The sequence below is a fragment of the Mustela erminea genome, chromosome 8 (assembly GCF_009829155.1).
Source record: "Mustela erminea isolate mMusErm1 chromosome 8, mMusErm1.Pri, whole genome shotgun sequence".
Classification (NCBI taxonomy): Eukaryota; Metazoa; Chordata; class Mammalia; order Carnivora; family Mustelidae; genus Mustela; species Mustela erminea.
This window is the reverse complement of record NC_045621.1, coordinates 29,000,494-29,022,317: the sequence shown is the minus strand read 5'-3', so window position 1 is coordinate 29,022,317 and position 21,824 is coordinate 29,000,494. Positions and strand designations below refer to the sequence as shown.

The window sequence follows — 21,824 nt, the reverse complement described above, 5'->3', positions numbered from 1 at the left end:
CCAGGGTCCCTGATCTCCCCTCCCTTCCCCCACCGTTGCCCATTGCCCAGGGCCCAGGGCTGGGAGTCAGGGAGGGTTGATGGGAGTTAGCTTTGCAGTGGATGGCCTGGATGGGCAATTTACTTACCTGACACTTACCATCCAAACCCAGATCACCGGCCCCGGCTGGCCAACTCCCCATTGTCCAGGATTGAGAGAAAGGAGCTTTACTCTAGAGTCATTGCATTGGGGTGGGGGGAGTTGGTGACTGGAGGCGCCCAAGGTTCGTCTGTTGGGAAGATGACAGGTTGGGGAGGAAGAGCTGGTGGGCGGTGTGTGCATTGTTCCGGGGACTCTGTTGCCTCCCCGAGCTGTCATCCTCTCTCTTTCCCTTCATAATCAAACCTCTCAAATGTCTTCCCGTCCCTTCCCACCCCTTGCTTGTTCCTAATATTTCCATTTCCTCAGAATTCTTTCCAGTGCCTCAGCACAGGCTACTACAGGTCCATCTTTGGGTCCTCTCTATTCCTGGACCCATCTAACAGAAGTGTAATGACAGCCACATCTATGTCACTTTAAATGTTCTAGCAGCCACATTTTTACTTATTTTTTATTTATTTTTAAGGGTTTTATTTATTCCAGGATCATGACCTGAGCCGAAGGCAGTCGTCCAACCAACTGAGCCACCCAGGCGCCCCAAGGGTTTTATTTATTCATCTGAGAAAGAAACAGAAAAAACACAAGCAGGGGAGAGGCGGAAGGAGAGGGAGAAGCAGGCTCCCCACTGAGCAGAGAGCCTGATGCAATGCAGGGCTCGATCCCGAGACCTGGAGATCATGACCCAAGCTGAAGGCAGATGCTTAACCATCTGAGCCACCCAGGCACCCCAAGCAGCCACATTTGTAAAATTTGTAACAGGTGAGGTTAATTTTTATTTTTTAATACTTTATTTATTAATTGGAGAGAGCGCGCGAGTGCATGCAGGTGAGAGCAGCCGAGGGAGAGGGACAAGCAGACTCTGGGCTGAGCACAGAGCCCGTGGTGCGGGTCGATCTCATGACCCTGAGGTCAGGACCTGAGTTGAAACCAAGAGTCAGATGCTTAACCGACGGCACCACCCAGGCAACCCAGGGTGAGATTAATTTTTTAAAAATATAGTATGTTAAGCCAAGGTATCCAAAATTTTAACATTTTAACGTGTGATCAGTGTTTTAAAATTGAGATGTATATTTTTTTCATAACCTGACGTGTATATTATTTTATATGTGTGGCACCTCTCCATTCAGACAGTCACCCTCCGCGGACTCAGGAGCCACATCGGCCAGTGGCTACTCTCCTGGGCAGCGCAGTTCGTTTACTACTTGGCTTACACACTTTCATTATGTGTGCTTAATCGGCTCATCCCTAAGGGGTGTGTCTCCCAAGGGAGATTAGAAGCCCCCTGGGCCTGAGTCCTCATTTCACTCCCCTGCCCCTCCTGTGGAACCCTCAGGAGGCCCTCCAAGCATGTTTGTTGATGGGAGTGAACACTGGGGATTGATTTTGTGGTTTAGTTATAGCTGTAAATGGTGTTTTATGGATTGCTCCCATAGAAGCACCCGCTGCAATGTTAGCACAAACAAGCAGCCGAGCTTGTCCGCCGAGGCAGAGGCAGAGGCCTCGGGGCAAGCAGGACTCCCTGAATCGGTCAGGGGAAATCCTCCCAGACCACAGCCCATTTCTCTGGCTTAAGAGCCTGTCGTGAACACAGCGCGATCCTGCCTGCAGCCGCATCTCCACAGAGCTGGGAGAGAGCCCTCGTCCGGGTGTGTTACACGAAGGACGTGGCTCCAGCATCCCACCACCGGGCTGGGGGCTCCTGGGGCAGAAAAGGACTTGTTCAGGTTGACAAGAGCCAGACGCACAATGGATGTACAAAGCTTGCTTGTCGAGTGATTCAAGGATCTGCTGGCCGGAGTCCGTGAAGCCTCTCCTGCACCCGAAAAGCATTTATGGAGCATTTGCTATGTATCAGGCTCTGTGCTAGGCACTAGGGATCCAGCAGTGAAAAGCAGATGTGGGCCAGGCCCTCCCGGAGCTCACCTTCTGGTTGGGGAGAGGGTTGCGGGGAAGGAAACGGAGGATAAATGAGTAAATCTTCACAAATGGACTAACGAGCACACTCCCCGGGAAGGGAAACAAAGGAGTCCAGATAGAGAAGGAGAGGTGGGATTCTTCAAGTGAAGAAGTCTGTCTGCGGCTTTCTGGGATGTAGGACCCCACCCCCCGGTCAGTGGTCTCCATGTAGACATTGGCCACTAGAGGCTAGCCTGAGGCTCAGCTGCGCTGTGAGGGACTCGTGGTTTCCAACTGTATTGATGATGTCACAATGGGCCCCAGGGAGACAGGGACTGAAGACTCTGGGCGTCAGGTCAGAGGGGCAGAGGCGGGGGAGGAGCTGGCAAAAAAGGCAGTAGCCACCCGCTGCCCCCCCCCCCCCACCCCAGGCATCTATTCAGCCTCTGACAGACTCCATCCATCTAGGGAGGAGGTGAGCAGGTGACCATGGCGCTCAGCCTCTCCGCCACGTCCATTCCCAACAACTGGCTCCCAGGCTACCCTGAGGTAACCGGCATGTCTTCTAGGTCTGTCTTGGGTGGGAGTGTCCGAGCCAGAGCAGGTGCCAACCTGTAAGCCAAGCATCGTCCTAGGCATTGTGGGGGGCAGTAACAGGAGGGAGATTCAGCCCCTGCCCTCAAGTTGCTGACAAATTAGACCGTAAGCGAGAGGCTTACTGGCTCAATCCTCTGTGTCCTCTCTGGGCTAGCTTTAGAGGAGCAGGGTGCTAATTGTTGACAGAATCATTCCAAACAGCTCTCTCTCTGGGCCCCCAGCTTCTCTCCGTGGCACCCCACAAGGCGCTATCCTCAAGGGTGGCTCACCCATTGGCACTAGTGTTTTTGAGAATCTAGACTAGTGTTTCTCAGGGTGATCTAAGGACAGAATTTGCAGCACAGGTTAAAAATGCACATTCCTGGGGCGCCTGGGTGGCTCAGTGGGTTAAGCCGCTGCCTTCGGCTCAGGTCATGATCTCGGGGTCCTGGGATCGAGCCCCACATCGGGGTCTCTGCTCAGCGGGGAGCCTGCTTCCTTCTCTCTCTCTCTCTGCCTGCTTGTGATCTCTCTCTGTCAAATAAATAAATAAAATCTTTAAAAAAAAAATGCACATTCCTGAGCCTTAGCCCAAACCTTGCAAAGCAGAACTGTCAAGCATGGGGTTCATGAATCTGCATTTTAGAAAACACTCTAGGTAACTCTTACCCTAAGCGTTGCCCCGGTGTTTTTCAGTTTTGGGTTTTGGGCGGGGCGGGGGGGGGGGGGGTCTGTTCTTTGTTTGTTTGTTTGTTGTCCTGGTTTTAAATACCAGGCAGTCAGTTGACCGGAGTGTGTCAGTTTCTCAGTCTGAGATGGGTGTTGGTTTTGATATTTTTATTACTGATGAAAAGCCATGATTCACAGGCTCCTGGTGGCTGGCTGTCAGTTTGGAAGGAATCAGAGGCCACTAAGAACAGAATTCTCTATCTCCGCGATCCATCCATAAAATGCTTACCTGAGCAGACACTGTTTAAAGGCCATTAAAATACCAGACACAGAATAACCCAGTCCCTGGAACTTTATAGACATATTTACTCAAACCCAAGTACTTGCAAAAAGTAAATAAAAGGGAAGCAAAATGAGCAAGCACCCCTAGAAATACAAACTGAAAGTAAACAGCCCTGTTCACTAAAATAAACAGGACAAATCCAGCGAGGATTAAATGACCTCTAGTCAGACAGGCTCAGAGCCAGAAATGCCCCATCCTGGCTTCAGGAGGAAGGAGACAGGAGGCCTGCCTCCATCACCTTGGGGGCACGTGCCAGGATCGCAGCCCTGGGGGTCATGGCCAGGCCTACAGACAGTATCCTGGGGGATATGGGTGCTCCCTAGCCCTCCCTGCCAGCCTGAAAATCAGGTTAAACAAGAAGTGTGCCCTAGGGGCACCTGGGTGGCTCAGTGGGTTAAGCCTCTGCCTTCGGCTCAGGTCATGATCTCGGGGTCCTGAGATCGAGCCCCACATCAGGCTCTCTGCTCAGCGGGGAGCCTGCTCCCCCCCCACCCCCCCGCTCTGCCTGCATCTCTGCCTGCCTCTCTGCCTGCTTGTGATCTCTCCCTCTGTCAAATAAATAAAATCTTAAAAAAAAAAAAAAGAAGAAGAAGTGTGCCCTAGAAGGCCTCTGATAAAATGCACATTTCCCAGAGGTGTAGAGAACCTGGAGTCACTATTATCTGCCATTTATTCCTAATTTAGCGACCATTTATTCAGCACTTTGCTGAGTTAGGCCCTGAACCAGTCACTAAAGATATCCAGATAAGGCCGGCCTAAGGGTGCTCTTAAGTTGAGCAGTTCACTATGAAAGAAACAGTAACAAATGGTAACATTTATCATTCACTTAGGATTTGACAAACTTAAGGACAGGAAACCTCCAGGCACTTTTTAATCCTCATAGAACATTCTGGATCTCATTGACTCTTCCTAACGTCATGCAGTTACTACTGTTGCCTCTCCCCGTTTGACAGACCTGTTGACTGAGGCTTGGTGTCTGCGGTGCGATGGCATGTGGGTAATAAATAGCTCTCTTTGAAAGAAGAAGAAAAAACAAACAAACCCTGATTTGTAGTGTTTGCTGATCTCGGGAGTGTAAATCCTCCCAGGCAGGTTTCAAGCTACCAGCCCGCTGTCCCTGAACGTGGAGTTGAAAAGAGGCATGGGGTGTGGGCTGGGTCCAGCATCCCAAGTGCAGACAAGGCTCCCAGCTAAGCAGGGGAGGAGCCAGCACTTGAGCGCAGGCGGGTGTGATCCCAAGCCCCGCCCCCGCCACGCGTAACCTTTGTGTTACACGGTCAGTAACCTCCATGAGACCACTGACATTGGAAAGGGGATACATCTTAAGACCCCGGAGAAGTACCAAAAGTTTACAAGGGTCCATAAAACTTCTTGGCTCGTTACTAGCTTGTGCTTCCTCTATCTCTGTGTTTATCACCAACAGGGACAGTCGGTTTTCTTCTGAGAGCCATTGAAAAAATTTCTAATTTTGGAATAATTATCATTCACAGGAGGTTGCAAAAAATAGTACGGAGAGGTCCTGCGTACCTTTCACCCACTTTCCCTCCATGGTCCCATCTTAAATAACTGCAGTGTGTGGATAGTTCTATGCCCTGTTAACCAGCATTGCCAGATTTAGCAAACAAGAACACAGGATGCTCGGTTAAATTTTGTCTTTGGGTCTTGTTTCGTTTTTAGTGGATGGATTTCCCATGTAATATTTGGGACATACTTATACTAGGAAATTATTCTTTATCTGAAATGCAAATTTAATTGGGTGCCCTGCATGTTAGCTGTATCACACCTGTGGTATCAAGCAACCACTATTCTAATCCAGATAGAGAGCAATTCTGCTACCACAAAGATAATCCTTTTTTTAAAGGGTTTGCCAATATTTATTAAGAGTTTTTTTTTAAAGATTTTTATTTATTTGAAGGGAGAGACACAGTGAGAGAGGGAACACAAGCAGAGGGAGAGGGAGAGAGAGAAGCAGGCTTCCCGCTGAGCAGGGAGCCCAATGTGGGGCTCGATCCCAGGATGCTGGGAACATGACCTGAACTGAAGGCAGCTGCTTAACACACCTGAGCCACCCAGGCACCCCACCAAAAAGATAATCTTTATGCTACTCCTTTGCAGTCACATTTAGCCCCCCATCCTCCCTAGACTGTGGCCCAACCACTAATTCGTTCTCCCAGTTCTATAATTTTGTCATTTTTTCCCCACATAGCCTAATGTTTATGAAATCCATCCAAGTTGTTGCAGTTTTCAATACTCTGGTCCTTTTTATTGCTGGGGAGTATTCTCTGAGGGCAAATTTTCACCAAAAAATTTTAAAGATCTCATTCATTGGATAAATATTTATTGTATCACTACTGTGTGCCAGGTGCAGACACGGAGCAGCGGGGGAGCTGTTGCAATCAGGGTTGGGTTTTTGCCAGACAAGTGAGCAAAGGCAGAGTGGCAAGGCATGGGGATGATGAAGAGAACCGAGTGGATGACATGCTGGGTGGGAGGGAAGCAGAGCCTAGAGCGGGGGGGGGGGGGGCAGGATCAATTGTTCATAGTTCTGTGTAAGTGAAGAATTAATAGAGTTGGGTACCTTTTCCAGAAGCGTTCCCTATCTCACCCCCAGTTCATTTTTTGTATAAATATCAACATCAAAAGTAGTATCCCGGGGCACCTCGGTGGCTCAGTGGGTTAAAGCCTCTGCTTTCAGCTCAGGTCATGATCTCAGTGTCCTGGGATCGAGCCCCACATCGGGCTGTCTGCTCAGCGGGGAGACTGCTTCCCCCCCCCTTCCTCTCTGCCTGCCTCTCTGCCTACTTGTGATTTCTGTCTGTCAAATAAATAAATAAAATCTTAAAAAAAAAAAAGAAGTATCCCATCTGTTTTCCCTTCCACATGTGGACACAATTTCCAAATCAGAAGTAATACAGTTTTATGTGGGCATTTTTTAAAAGTTTTTATTTATTTATTTGAGAGAGGGAGAGAGCGCACAAGCAGGGTGAGCTGCAGGCAGAGGGAGAAGCAGACTCCTGCAGAGCAGGGAGCCCAAAGTGGGGCTCAGTCCTAGAATCCTGAGATCATGACCTGAGCCAAAGGCAGATGCTTAACTTACTGAGCCACCCAAGGGCCCCTTAGTGTGGGCATTTTTAAACTGAAGGTTTTAGGGATAAATGCCAACCAACAAATTGCTTACTAAATCAGTAGGAGTTCAGAAGAAAACAAAACTTCAGTCACAGAAAGTACTTAAAGCTCATCTTTCCACCTGTTACTTTTTAAAATTTGCTATTTGGTTTTAAAAGTAGGTAATATGTGGATGGATATAGAAAAAAATTCAAAAAGTGCAAAAGGATTTACAGGAAAAGAGAAGCGTTTCTCTTACCACAGAACTTAAGCCAAAATTACTCCATCCTAGAGTCAGTTACTAATTTCTTGTGACCACTTTAAACGTATAAGAATATATATGTGTGTCTGCGTGTTTATACACAGAACAAACCATAACTGCTATTTTGCACCTTGTTTTTTCATTTAGTATATCTTGGATATTGTTCCCTATCAGTACCTATAAAAGTTCTGGATTCTTTTTAACCACACAAAGTACATTAAAAAAAAGAAAAAGATTTTATTTACGATAGAGAGAGAGAGCGCGTGCGAGAGCAGGGGGAGGAGCAGAGGAAGAGGGACATGCAGACTCTGCGCTGAGTTCAGAGTCCCACACAGGGCTCTGTTTCAGGACCCCGATATCATGACCTGGGCCAAAATCAGGAGTTGACCACTCAACGGACTGAGCCACCCAGGTGCCCCTAAAGCCTCCCTCCTAGAACATAACTGGTTGAAAATTACAATCTTGCTGAAGCTGCTCACCTCAAGGCATCCTGGGATTTGTAGTTCTTGATCAGTTGAGTCTTTCATGGAAAACAGAACTTGAGCAGAAGACATGTGTTGGAAACAAGTGTCCTTCCAATGACACTGAAGAAGGACATACCATATTGTATCCTATGCATACTCCTATCATTATGCCCAGAAGCAAATTTTTCATGCTTAAATGCTTAAACAACCAAGATATCTACCAGCAATGAGACACCCAGGACTGTCTTGTCATCAGGAAATCAAAATCATTTTTTGCAGATAGGGACAGTACACACACACACACACACACACACACACACACACACCTTCTCTTCCTTACACCATAGCTTTGGTCTTCAGTATCTCAAATCGCTCTTAACAATTATGTGACAAATTACTACTTACACTGAAGTATGTGTTACCAATTGCTATGGTAACTTACAGGCATTTGCACTTTAGTAGTTGTTCAGCCAAACAGAAATGAATGATGGTAGCCTCGTGAACACCAGCTACTGACTGGTGGGGAAGAATTTCTTAGCAGGCTAAAGGCAAGAAGATTCTCAGAAATGTTTTTGAGATAGCTAAGGTCCCACACTTGAACTCCCCCCCCATTTCATAACCAATGCACTCCCATTCTCTTTCCAAACATGTTTCCATGTACTTACACATATACATACACAAAATCCAGAATTTGGTTCATTATATGAGTTATACCTAAATGCTCTTGCCTTGTAAGTCGTATTCTGGAAATTGTTTTTTTATTCACTCAATATATTCAGCACTTTTTTTTCCTGTGATAGTGCATAAAAATTAACCTCATTGTTTTTTAACTGCCACATGGCATTCTCAAACTTGAACTTGCATTCAGATTATCTAGGGACTTTGTTAACATACAGATTATGATCTGATAGGTTTGGGGTAAGCCCTGAAGTTCTTTCTGCATTTCTAGAAAGTTGCCGAGTGTTGTAGATGCTGCTGGTCAAGAAATCACACTGTGAGGAGCAAAGATGTAGGGTATGGGTGAAGCTGTGTGTCAGAGCTGGCCCGGACCAGCCCATGAAAACGACTGTCAAATTGCCAGGAATTTTGTGATCCCGTCACTAAACGTAGCACTCATTAAAAAAATTCAATTATGTAAACTTAAATTATATTGCAAACAGATAACAAATACTCAAAAATCATCGCTTTCCTAGCTATTTTATTATCAATCTATGTTCTTAAGGTTATTTATGTCTATAACGTCCGTAGGGTACAAATCTATCCAGTGGCATGCTTCTGTGTGTCTCCTCCCAACTCCACTCTCAGCTTATGTTGGCAGCTTAGAACCAGCCCCAGGGATTAATTATAGCACAGAAATCGGTATAAAGGCACACATTTCCCCAGACCTTCTCCCACACTTCATATGACCAATCTTTTTCATTTTTGCCAATCTGACAAATCAAAAATGGTATCTCCTATTAACATGCATTTCCCTGATTACAATGAGACCAAGTCTCTCTCATACACATTCCTAGGAATTTATTTGTTTTTAAAGATTTTATTTATTTATTTGAAAGAAAGGGAGCACAAGCCTGGAGGAGAGGGACTAACAGACTCCCCGCTGAGCAGGGAGCCCCGCTGAGCAGGGAGCCTGATGTGGAGCTTGACCCCAGGACCCTGGGTTCATGACTTGAGCCAAACGCAGATGCTTAACCGACTGAGCCACCCAGTTGCCCCTCATTCCTAGAAATTTAATAGTATTTCTTGTTCTTGTAAATAGGACCCTTTTACTAGTTTATTTTCTAGTTGATTATTGCACAGGAAAGCTGATGACTTTTAAAATCAAGCCACTGGGGAGCCTGGGTGGCTCAGTGGGTTAAGCCTCTGCCTTCAGCTCAGGTCATGATCTCAGGGTCCTGGGATCAAGCCCCACGTCGGGCTTTCTGTTCAGTGGGGAGCCTGCTTCCCCTCCTCTCTGCCTGCCTCTCTCCCTGCTTGTGAACTCTCTCTCTCTCTGTCAAATAAATAAATAAAATATTTTTTAAAAAATAAAATAAAATCAGGCTACTCTTCCTACTAGTTCAAATAGCTTGTCAGTTTTTATTTTTAGAGATTCTAGGTAACCAAATAATCTATATGTAATGAGACATTTTACTTTTCCATGTTTATAACGGCAGTAAAGCTCACCAGTTTCTTATTTCTGACTTAAAGGAGCACTTCTGTTATTTCCCCACTAATTTCTGCAGTTACGCTTTTACCCTTTCTCCTTTTGGCTTGTAAAGAGCATTTCGTTTTGTTGTTGTTGTTGTTTAAATCAAGAATGGATATTCAATTTATCCAAGGTTTATTTCACTTTCTAAGTTACCCATTTTGATGATATTTGAATTTCTCACATTAGCATGTACTCTTTTTTTGTACTCAGAAGAGCATTACAAGTTTTTTAAGTTAAGTGTCCTTCCCTTATACATTGTAACCCTGTTTCAGCAGTTGTCACTGTCCGTGAGTGTGTCCCTTCCTCACTAGTAGCCAGCCTCTGGCTCTCAGAGGAAAAGAATATTCTCTCCATGACCCACTCAGCACTGAAACTTTATACCTAATGACATTTCAATGAACGGTTAGGGAATGCCATGAATTTACCCCACCACCTGTATATTCTTGAACACCTGCAGTACCTAATCCTGAGGGCTAGTGGGCCTCTCCCACTGCTTCCCAGCCCTCTCCCAATGTTCCTATCCCGGCATATAAAGGGCAGATTGTGCTGTTGACCTGTAATCCCTGGAGTGCTAACACGCCTGGTTGCTGGGCCTTGTTTTGGACCCAGGGGCCACCTAGAGTCATGATCAGAATCTATGACTAGGTGGGTACCTTGATTTTTTAAATTGCCACTCACCACTCTTGACATATGAATATTGGGATTGCCTCCAAGAACATGTGGAGTTTGTTTCACTTTGTCGTTTTAAGACGTGGGAAGAGTGCAGATAGGAGTCAAATTCTAGATGCATCCAAATGGCCGTGTGATCTTGGGCAAGTCATTAACTTCTCTGTCCCTCAGGGACTCCCGGGGGCACCTAACACATACCGAGGTGCGTATGAAAAAGGGCCAGAAAAGATATGAGAGTGTCTTGTTCCAGGTCCCTTGGGTCAAGTTAATTGAGCCCAAACCCCACCTCTGCCATTTACTGCCCTGGACAGGTGATTCATCTCTGTACTTGTTTTGTTCATGTATAAAATGGGGACAGTGAAAGGACAAAGTTGATAGAGCAGCTGGGAAGATAACCAGGTAACACGTGAAGCCTTATCATAAAGCTAAAGCTCACCGTGAGCGCTCCATGAACACTGGCCCTGTTGCTTTTATTATCACAAGGGTGCCTGTGGAGAGAGAGAGCACTCTGTACAGTACTCGTCGGACCAGGTGAGCTGGCGCGGAAGAGTTTTTCCTCCTACTCCCTGACCCCGGGCAGGCTTGGGGGCGCGCGACTCGCGGCTGTCCTGGCACCTCCCGGGCAGCAGAGGGCCCCCGCCGCCAACGCGGACAGAGAGGGCGGGGTAGGCGGCGCGGCCTAGCGAGGGGCGGAGCAGACGGCGCGGCGGGGGCGGGTGGGCGGAGCGACCCAGCGAGGGGCGGAGCAGACGGTGCGGCGGGGGCGGGGCACGCGGCGGGTTTAGGGGGCGGGCCGAGCACGGGGGCAGGGCTAGTGGACGCGGGCAGACGCGTGGGGGGCCATGCAGGTAGGTGTCCATCGCCCGCCCAGCTCTAACTCCGACCCCAGACCCGGCTCGGAGCCCGCTCGGGCCTAAGCTCAACAGCGCGCCGAGGTGAGGGCTGTGCCTGACCCAAAGCGAAACCGAAAGTTCGGCCTCCGTGACCTGATCTTCCCGGGGGGTGGAAAAGGGTGGCCTGCTAAAGACTGGGGTCGTGGAGGCAGGGTATTCCCCGGCCAGTAGGACTTTGGCTCCTTAGTGCAAGCCGGCTCTTGAGTTAGGGGCCCGCTTGGTAGCTTAGAGCTCGGAACCGACCGGGGTTTCTGGGCTGGGCGGGCACGTGGGGGTGGGGTTTAGGGGGCCGGGCTAAAGCTCGGATTAGGAGGCGGGCCGTCTTGGAAGAGCTGGGAGGTGAGCGCTGCTGGGGTTCTGATACTTCGGCTGGAGGGCCAGAGCTTTCGGCGGAAGAGGTTTGGCCCGGCATCTGCGTGTAGTCGGTGGGGAGAGGGACGGAAGCGGAGGTCCGAGCCCTGGAGGGATCACTTCGCAGGGATGGGGTTTGTGGGGGGAAGGTGGTTCCCGGGGCCTGGATAATATAAATCAAGGGTCCCAAACCTGGTAGGAGTCTGAGCAGCCCCCCTACCCCGCCTCCACTAGGTGGCCATGACCGGTAGGGCCCGCAAAGAGGCGGTGCAGGCCGCGGCCCGGGAACTCCTCAAGTTCGTGAACCGGAGCCCCTCTCCTTTCCACGGTAAGTGACCAAGACAGGAGAGGAGGGTGGTGGCCGGTGTGCCTCCTAACCCGCTTCCATCGCTATGAAAGGGCTCTTTTTCTACAGCCGTGGCCGAGTGCCGCAGCCGCCTCCTCCAGGCTGGCTTCCATGAACTCAAAGAGACGGAGAGCTGGGATATCAAGCCTGAGAGCAAGGTACGTGGGGTGGGGTGGGGTGGGGGGAGAAAAGCAGGTCCCTAGGCCGGGGCTCAAAGTCCTTTGAGCCAGCTGGCTAGATAATCAATCAGTCTTAACCCCCTCCACCCCCCAGTACTTTCTGACCAGGAACTCCTCAACGATCATTGCTTTTGCTGTTGGAGGCCAGTATGTTCCTGGCAATGGTTTCAGCCTCATTGGAGCCCACACGGACAGCCCTTGTCTCCGGGTGAGGAACTGAGGCTGCACTGGGGTAGGAGGGTCATCAGGGAAATATACAGCAAAAGGGAGTGGAGAGGTATGGACTGGGGGCTCTGTCCTCAGACCGGGGCAAACTGGTCGCCCCCTTCCTCCACACTTGGAGCCCTTCTCTCTTAGAGATACTCTTCCTTTGGTCCTTAGGCCTCCATCTGTCTGTCTCGTGTCCAAATCCTGCCATTTGGCCTTCTCTGACTTCTCATTTCCTATCTTCACACTTAGGTGAAACGGCGGTCCCGCCGCAGCCAGGTGGGTTTCCAGCAGGTTGGCGTGGAGACCTATGGTGGTGGGATCTGGAGCACCTGGTTTGACCGGGACCTGACCTTGGCTGGACGTGTCATTGTCAAGGTGGGAACTGGGGTTGGACCTGGGAGGTTCTCACCTTCAGCAGCCCGAAGATTGACAGTGACCTTCCTTTGGGGTACCTGTGGGGAGCCCCGCAGGGAAGGGAGAGTGGGGCAGTGGGGGTGAAGTGGGGGTATTAACCTGCTGGGGTTGAAAGGCACCTGGGTTTGACCTGGCCTGGCGGGCCACAGTGCCCTACCTCAGGCCAGCTGGAACAGCGGCTGGTGCACGTGGAGCGGCCCATCCTTCGCATCCCACACCTGGCCATCCACCTGCAGCGCAACGTCAACGAGAACTTCGGGCCCAACATGGAGATGCACTTGTGAGCCTGGGGCCAGGGCTGTGGTGACCGGGAGGGATGGCTGTGGCACCAAGTGATGGCAGGGTTCCTGTGGGACCTGGGACCGCACTACCTCATGGTGGCCACAGCCAGGTTCTACTCTTGGGACCCAGCTGACGATACCAGCAGGCCCTCTTAGCTGTACCATTTGGGAAGCTGGGATTCGAGGTACAAGGACAGTTCCCATGGGGAGATCTGAGCTCAGGGGTGTCATGCCCTCCAGCTCGCCCCACACTGCCCTCATGTGTCTCCCCACAGAGTCCCCATTCTTGCCACGGCAGTCCAGGAGGAGCTGGAGAAGGGGACTCCGGAGGCTGGGCCTGTCAGTGCTGCTGTAAGAGTGTCCCCTGCTCCTAGGAAGGGGGGAGGAGGGGGAAAGGACTGATTCCCTGGAGAAAGGGAGGAGGGAGAGAGCAGACCTTCTTCCTCCCAGCATGCTTTCGCCCTGCAGGATGACCGGCACCACTCGGTCCTCATGTCCCTTCTCTGTGCCCATCTGGGACTGAGCCCCGAGGATATCTTGGAGATGGAGCTCTGCCTTGCTGACACCCAACCCGCGGTAAGGCATGGCTGCAGGGACTCACGGGTGGGGATCGCGGGGATCCTGGCCTGCTCCGGTATATCCCACTTCAGCCAGTCCCCTAGTTACTCTCATCCCTCTTTTTCCCCAGTAGACACCATGTTCCTCTGCCTCCAGGCCAGTGGTTCTCAAAAGGTCACTTTCATTCTCCGACCTACCACCTTGGATCCGTGTTTGGGCCCTGGAGATTAGCCCTTCTACAGATTTTATTTTTCCCCACACCTTGTAGTTTCTGCTATCGGGGCTCGCTGTGTTCTTTGAAGATTTTATTTGTTTATTTGACAGACTGAGATCACAAGTAGGCAGAGAGGCAGCAGAGAGAGAGGGGGAAGCAGGCTCCCTGCTGAGCAGAGAGCCCAATGTGGGGCTTGATCCCAGGACCCTGGGATCATGACCTGAGCCGAAAGCAGAGGCTTTAACCCACTGAGCCACCCAGGCGCCCCTCGCTGTGTACTTTGAACCGACCCTGGCCCTGCCCCTCTGAGGGCAGAAGGCCTGGATGCAGCCCCCCTTTTTCTAGAGCCTGCCTTCAAGTCCCTCCCAGTTGTGAAATCTTCGGACATTTGGTCCTGTTTGAATGTGCGCTGTTTCTGGGCTGGTCCCGTCTTCTGTTTATTTCCTTAGCTTTTCTTGTGTCCATTCAGCTCCCTTTTCCCGGTCCCATGGGAACTGGTGGGAAACATAGACGTCACCCTCCCATCTCTCAGCTCCTGCCCAGCTCCATTCCCCATTGTCCGCTCAGCCCTACCCAGCAGGGTCCCCATCCCCTCAGCTGGGGGGGCGAGGGGCAAGGCACAAGTTTGCACACAGAGCCAAGGAGGCTCACTCCAACCCAGGCCTCTGGGAGCAGGGAGAAGCACATGAGTTGGGACGGAGGGTTGAAGGTTGGGCTGATTGTCCCATCTTTCTAGGTCCTAGGTGGTGCCTATGAGGAGTTCATCTTTGCCCCTCGGCTGGACAATCTGCACAGCTGCTTTTGTGCCCTGCAGGTGAGGAGGGCGGGGGGTGCACCCCAGATGGGGTACACGGCCAGGAGAACCAGTGCTCGGGGGACTGCCTCAAGGCCCAGCAGGTCCTAAGAGAGCCACTGGCCACCTCCTCCGTCTGCTGGTGTTAGGTGGACCATGGGGAGGGGCCACAGCTGAGGTTGGGGAAGGTTGAGAGGCTGGCTGGAGCGTCACGGTGTCTCCTAACCATGAGCAGCTAGCCTCTGCTTTCAGGGAGAGGCCTTAGGGCCTCCTAAGGCAGCATTGCCCCCTTCCCTCTGCTCACCCTGCCCTCTGTGCCCACCCAGCCTTCTGTCTGTGCCTTGGGGTCTCTGTGGGGCCTGTCTCAATCCCTTCTGGTCACCTTAGAGTCCCTGCCTTCTTTCTACTCTAGGCAGTTCTATTTCTTCCTTTCCTCCTGCTCTCTCTCTTTTCATACCTCTCCCTCCTGCCCCCATCCTATTCTCAGAGACAGGCTTTGGGCCATACTGGGAGACCAGGGCTGAGCCTGGGACCTGTGTCAGCCAGCCAGCTGTGTCCCCCTGATGGAGTCCCTGTCGCCTCTGTGGACCTTGATCTTTTCACTGGAGCCGACCAGTTTATGTGCTCTGTGTGGAGGTTTTGACTTCCCAGGCTGCTCCATTCTACTTCTGCATTTTATTCATCCTCTGCCTTTCACATAGGCAGGGATGGGAGCACACCTCAAGGGGGGAATTCTCCTAGCCCAGCTGAAAGGGTCTCCCGTGTGCCAGGCAGAGCCCTAAGAGACGAAGGCCAGTCCGAGTCCCAGCCCGCTTCAGTACGGCCGCAGTGACAGAAAGGCAGGCGGGGAGCATGAACCTGCCAGGTGCTGCTGGGCGGGGTTACGGAAGAAGGAGGAGTGAGGAGGATGCTCTTGCTCCCCCCAAACAGGCTTTGATCGACTCCTGTTCAGCCCCTGCCTCTTTGGCCGCGGAGCCCCACGTGCGCATGATCGCGCTCTATGACAACGAAGAGGTACGTGGAGGGCTCTTTGGAGGGTCGCTTGGGTGAAGCTTCCCGCAGCTGGCTCGTGCCAGGCACCCGCTGTAAGCCAGGGCTGTTCTAGAAGCCACAAAGATGGGAAGGCCCTGCCTGTGCTCCCTTAGCCCTTGGCTGCCCTGGCTCAGCACGAGTCTGCTTCTGGAGGTGTGACTGTACTGCCCACATTGCTGCGTGTGCCACACAGTGAGCTCCTTGAGGACAGGGACTCTGCCCTCCATCCTGCAAGCCCAGGGCTTAGGCATGGTGGGGCCTGGCTCTGTGCGCTCCCGTGAGATGCCCTCTCAGGTCCCAGATCCTGAGCAGACGAGTCCTCCTCTCCCCTGGGACTGCACAGGTCCGAGGGAGCAGTTCTGGACAAGTCTTTGCTGTCCGGAGCCCTTGGCTTCCATCTCGGGATCCAGGCTGGCTGGCTGTTCCAGCCCCCGCCATTGCCATCTTGTCTATACTGAGAGAGGAGGATGAGAGGAAAGGGCGGAGGCAGAGTCCGGGCCCAGCCTTTTAAGGTGCAAGCCGAAGGTGGCCTTCCTCGCTACCTGTGTTCCACAGAACTCCATCGTCCTGGCCGTGTTTAGCTGCACGGGAAAGCTAGAGTGTCCTCTCTCACTGGGTAGTCCCGTGCTTAGCTCCAATTTGAGTGTTTTCTTGTGCAGGATAGTGTGGATAGTTAGTAATCTCTGTTACATGCATAAAAGATGATCCATTGGCCAGCACGGTGGGGCACATCTGAGCCCCAGATGTGAAGGTCAGGAGAGGAGGAGGGGAGGCAGGTGCAGGAAGCCCCCAGAAAGTTCTCTTTCTGCCCCAGGCGTGACATAGGATTTGTCCAGCCCCCACCCACCATCAAGTTTTCAGGGGCACAGCATTGGGGAGGTTGCTCGCAACACCCCGCATTCCTCATCCCCGGAGTCAGCAGGGTCCTGGGCCAGTGGTGGTCCCAGGCGTGGGGCCCCTCTCCCTGGCTTCCAGCTCTGCTGCTGAGCCCAGACCCCAGAGCCAGTCTCTGTTGTTGGCAGGTGGGCTCCGAGAGCGCCCAGGGGGCCCAGTCGTTGCTGACAGAGCTGGTGCTACGCCGGATCTCAGCCTCGTTCCAGCACCTGACGGCCTTCGAGGAAGCCATCCCCAAGTCCTACATGATCAGTGCAGACATGGCCCATGCCGTGCACCCCAACTACCTGTGAGTCTGCTGGGCCAGGCGTGCAGTCTTCACAGCTGCAGACCCAGCGGAACCTGCCTGCAGGCTCCACCCCAGCCCCAGGCCCCAGCCTCTCTCCCTTCCCCTTCCCCTTCCCCCTCATTCTGGTAGGAAGGTCAGTGGTGGCTTCCTTCGGACAGCGCCAAGACCCAGGTGGGTCAAAGTCATGTAACGCCCAACCCGGGCGTGTTGAATAGACTCTACAGACTTCTTTCCGCCTGCTGCTAGAGGCTGCCTGGGACACTGTGTTCGGCATGTGTCTCAGGTCCCACCGCACTGGGTGGGAAGGAATGTTGTCCAGGGATAGATGGAGGCGGCTGTTGGGGGGCCCACCACCTGTGTGCCATCCCCATCCTTGACTCGGTTTCCTACAGGGACAAGCATGAGGAGAACCACCGGCCCTTATTCCATAAGGTGAGATGCTCCTGTTTCTCTTCAGGGACTTGAAGGCCTGCCTGGTTCTGGGCGCCGTCTTTCCCTGTGGGCCTGCCCGCCGTGTGTGCCTCACCCAGGCTTCCTGGTTTCCCCCTCCCCAGGGCCCTGTGATCAAGGTGAACAGCAAGCAGCGCTACGCCTCAAATGCAGTTTCAGAGGCCCTGATCCGAGAGGTGGCCAATAAGGTCGGGGTGCCCCTGCAGGTGAGGCCGGGCCCTGCCTGTGAGGACAGGATGGGGGGAATGGGGTTGTGGGGGGCATGAGCAGATGGGCCCCCATGGAAGGCGAAGTGCCTGGGAGCCCACCTTTGGTGGATGGAGTTCCAGTAGAGAAGAATGGGTTTTGGAGCTGGGCAGAGCTGGGATCCGTGCTGGGTGTGCTGTGGGGCTAGGCGCTCCGTTTCGCAGAGTCCGTTTCCACACCTTGTAAAATGAGGCTGATGATGATGCCTCTTCTGGCTTTGTGTGAGATCTGAAGGTACAGTGTGCTCATGGCACATGGGTTTAGTCCTTTCTTCCCATCCAGCTCCCCGTGTCTCTCTCCCATACCCTGGGCTCCTCCATAAGTGAAGTTCAGGGCCGGGGAGACTGGAACTCCCACCTGCTCATTTTCATTCTTGCTGTGGCAGTGGCTCGGGTCGTCAGAAATAGGTGGAGATAGAGCTATGAGGGACTGAGGTGCAGGGGGTCTGGCGACACATAGCAAGCAGAACCTGGTGGGTCGGGACTAGGGCCCCAGCCTCTTGTCTCCCAGCTCAGGGCCCTCTCTGCCACACACCTCCCCCTCCCTGCCCCATGTAGACCTGACCTTTCCCTTCTTTGGGAAGCCTCTCTGAGGAACTGACACTTGAGGCTGAGACTTGACTACCCAGGAAGAGGCAGCTGTGGGCAAGTCTGCAGGGAGAGCATCCCCGCAGAGGGAATGAGTGCAAAGGCCCCCAGGGGCACAGGAGCGCTCCCTCGGCCTCAGGGGACAGAGCAGCCTCAGGACAGAGTGAGAAGAGTAGAGGCAGGGCAAGGGGAGGGGTGCCGGGGAGAGAAGCCTGCTCAGCCTGTCAGCCTGGTGGGCAGGGCCTTCTAAGCCATGGAGGAGGGTCTGTGCGTTCTAAGGCAGTGAGAAGACATTGGGGGAATTTCTTTAATCAAACTCACAGCAGAAGCAGGACATGTATACTTTAAAAATTCAGGAAACAAATGCAAATAAGAAAACATAAACCCACAGAAATTAGCATATATGCTTCCAGTTTTTTTTAATACATGTATATTTAATACCTATTTTATAAAAAGTTTAATCGTTTTGAATATGTTGTTTGCTTCTTCTTCACTCTGTATTCTCTACCTTTTCATCTAGCACACTTTTGGTTCAGTAAATTTGTATCTAATCCTAATGCACAGATCATTTTGGGTTTTTTTTTGTTTTTTTGTTTTGTGTTTTTTTGAGTAAGGTCTGCGCCCAACATGGGGCTTGATCTCACAACCCCGAGATCAAGAGTTGCATGTTCTACCAACTGAGCCAGCCAGGCACCCCCAGATCAATTTCAGTTTTCCCTAGTTATCTCCAAAATATTCTTGGGGCACCTGGGTGGCTCAGTTGTTAAGCATCTGCCTTTGGCTCAGGTCATGATCCCAGGGTCCTGAAATCGAGCCCCTCATGGGGCTCAGTGCTCAGCCTGTTTCTCCCTCTACCGTTTTCCCCTGCTTGTGTGCGTTCTCTCTCTCTCTCTCTGAAAAATAAATAAAATATTTAAAAATAATAATAATAAAAAAAGAAAATAACGTCAACTTGGGGTGCCTGGGTCATGCAGTCTGTTAAGCATTGACCTCTTGGTTTTGGCTCAGCCCCTGATCTCAGGGTCATGAGATCGAGCCCCGTGTTGGGCTCTGCATTCATCGGGGAGTGTGCTTGGCCTTCTGTCTCCCTCTCCCTCTGTCCATCCTACTCGTGCACTCACTCACTTTCTGTCTCAAATAAACAGATAAATCTTAAAAAAAATAAAAGAACATTGACTTGTTGAAGAAATGTAGGCTCATCATCCCACATAATGTCTCACTTTCTGGCTTTGTCTGGTTGTTTCCTGGTAGTGTTATTTAGCTGGTGCCTCTAAGCCCTGTGTTTCCTCTAAATTGGAATTCATACCCAAAGGCTTGGTAGCTTCAGGTTAGACATCTTTGGGCAGAAGACATCGTGACCCGTGTGTCCTTCATGCTGGATTATACACGTATTACCTGGGTGATCCACCCTTAGTGACAGTAAGATCGAGCACGTGACTGGGGTGTCCTCCAATCCCACCATCATAGGAGGGCTTTCTCCCTTTGGCTGGGCGGTAACCTGTACCAATGTTGAGTCCCCTATCCACCAGACACCTGATGGTTTTGACACCCATTGATAATCCTTGCCGAAATCAATAATTTTGTTCCCCCAGTTCATCCCTTCTACGAGTCTTCCCTTTTGCAGATATTAGCGGCTATTCTTCTGGGAGGCAGAACTTTGTGCCCATCCACTAGGGGTGTTTGGTTATCATGACATATGGTTTCTGCTGGAAAGACCCAATAGTTGCTCGTTCTTTCCCTTAAATAACCAGTTTTCAAGGTGTGGTATGTTAATAGCCACTCCAAATGGGGACATATAGGGGTTTCTTTCTTTTCCTTTTCTGATATTAAATCAGATTTTTATTGGTTCAGGGTGGATCCAATGGCATGTACTAATTTTTTTTTAAAGTTAACTGATTTTTTAAAAAAAGATTTTATTTATTTATTTGATAGAGATCACAAGTAGGCAGAGAGGCAGGCAGAGAGAAAGGGGGAAGCAGGCTCCCCACTGAGCAGAAGGCCTGATGTAAGGCTCGATCCCGGGACCCTGAGATCATGACCTGAGCCAAAGACAGAGCCTTAACCCTCTGAGCTACCCAGGCACCCCTAGTCATTTTTTTTCAAAGATTTTATTTATTTGAGGGAGAGTGCGCATGTGCAGAGGGAGGGGCAGAGAGGGAGGGGGAGAGACAGAATCTCAAGGAGACTCCCCACTGAGCATGGAGCCCAGCACATGGCCCTGAGATCCCATGACCTTGAGATCATGACCCAAACTGAAACCAGGAGTCAGATGCTTAACTGACTGAGCCACCCAGGCACCCCTGTAGTCACTTTATTTCACCCTCAGATGATCATAACTTTGCCAGATGGGAGTCCTTTCAACACGTGTCCTTTGACAGGACTCTCGAAGTTTTCTTGCTTTCTATTCAGCAGGAAATTGCAGGCTCATCTTGTTCATTTTTCTCCCCAGGCGTGGCAGCTTTGGAAGGATGGGGATTTTAGAGACTGTGGTCTAGCACCATGGGACTGTTCATTGTTATCACGGGAGACAGTGCTTTGGGGTCATTTCTGTTGACATAGCTGGAAAAAAATACGTATTTTTTGGAAACCATGAGTTAATACTATAATTCTTATTCAAAAAAATAATAGTTACTACTTAATTATCTAGTTTTATAATTCTTTGTTCCCTTACACTGAAAAATCTTAACACTAAACATCATATTATGATTTTTTTACTTATTTCTGTACTAGAATATAAACAGAATGGTTTCAGCATGCCACAGCAATATTTCTGCAAACCCTGAAACTGCTGAATGATTGTTGTGTGTGTATGGGGGCAGGGAGAGAATGTATGTTAAGCAAGAGGCTGATAAAAACGGTACATTTATTATTATTATTATTATTTTTAATTCCCCTCCCTGCTATGTGGAGAGTGGATTCTTAATGAAAGGCAAGATGGTGGTAGCTGGAATTAGAGTGGCGGTAGTTCAGACGGAGAGAATGGGACCAATCCAGAATATTCTGTGCTTTGGGCCTGCCATTTAATGTAGGCTTCCTGTTCCCATCTGCTCTCTGAGGCAGCCCCCACCAGTGGGCACCTTTCAGCCCCTCTTTGTGGTGAACGAGCCTCTCCTTCCCTCCCTAGGATCTCATGGTCCGGAATGACTCTCCCTGTGGAACCACCATCGGACCTATCTTGGCTTCTCGTCTGGGGCTGCGGGTTCTCGATTTAGGCAGCCCCCAGCTGGCCATGCACTCTATCCGAGAGACCGCCTGCACCTCGGGAGTACTCCAGACCCTCACCCTCTTCAAGGTGACTCCCGCCTCACTCGTCCTCGGGACACCCGGGCACGTCGCTGTCTCTCGGGAGCCAGTTTGGGTGACGGGAGCTGGCTGGCTGGGGGCTACCATGTAGGAAAGGAAGGGTCCCCCTTCTCCAGGCACAGGGGCCCTGATCAGCCTCCAGCGGATAATGAGAGGACGGAGGTGGGGGGGATGGGAGGACTGGGGCAGTTGTCAGGTGCGGGTGAACACCGTGCCTCTCCGGCTGGGCCGTGTTGGCGGGAGGTGTGCCGGAGGGCACCCCCAGCTGACCACCACTGATTCCAGATCCCATGTTGCTTTCCATTTTAGGGCTTCTTTGAGCTGTTCCCTTCTCTGAGCCGTAACCTCTTAGTGGATTGAGGCCTCTTGGAAAGACTTCTCTTGTGCTTGAGAAGTGATCAGCTGAGCTGAAGCTGGAGTATTAAAGTGGATTTCTCACTCAGACTCCTCCTGTGGTGCTTATTTTGGAGA

General features: G+C 51.1%; 1 protein-coding gene across 6 annotated transcripts; it reads left to right on the top strand.

Annotated features, from left to right (window-relative positions):
• The first annotated feature begins 2,379 nt into the window (after positions 1–2,379).
• DNPEP (aspartyl aminopeptidase) lies at positions 2,380–21,797 on the top strand. 6 transcript variants are annotated; one of them, XM_032354887.1, is made up of 16 exons: positions 2,380–2,583; positions 10,797–10,844; positions 11,792–11,885; positions 11,973–12,061; positions 12,177–12,290; positions 12,542–12,667; positions 12,856–12,986; positions 13,263–13,338; positions 13,456–13,563; positions 14,496–14,573; positions 15,483–15,566; positions 16,607–16,767; positions 17,160–17,199; positions 17,322–17,423; positions 21,175–21,342; positions 21,663–21,797. In XM_032354887.1, the coding sequence occupies exons 1-16, from the start codon at positions 2,524–2,526 to the stop codon at positions 21,711–21,713; spliced, it is 1,530 nt and encodes a 509-aa protein (XP_032210778.1). In that variant the 5' UTR covers positions 2,380–2,523; the 3' UTR covers positions 21,714–21,797. The 6 variants fall into 6 exon arrangements, with proteins under 6 accessions (XP_032210778.1, XP_032210782.1, XP_032210779.1 ...); XM_032354891.1 differs by lacking the exons at positions 2,380–2,583; positions 10,797–10,844 and adding an exon at positions 11,042–11,065; XM_032354888.1 differs by lacking the exons at positions 2,380–2,583; positions 10,797–10,844 and adding an exon at positions 11,077–11,161.
• The last annotated feature ends 27 nt before the right edge of the window (positions 21,798–21,824 follow it).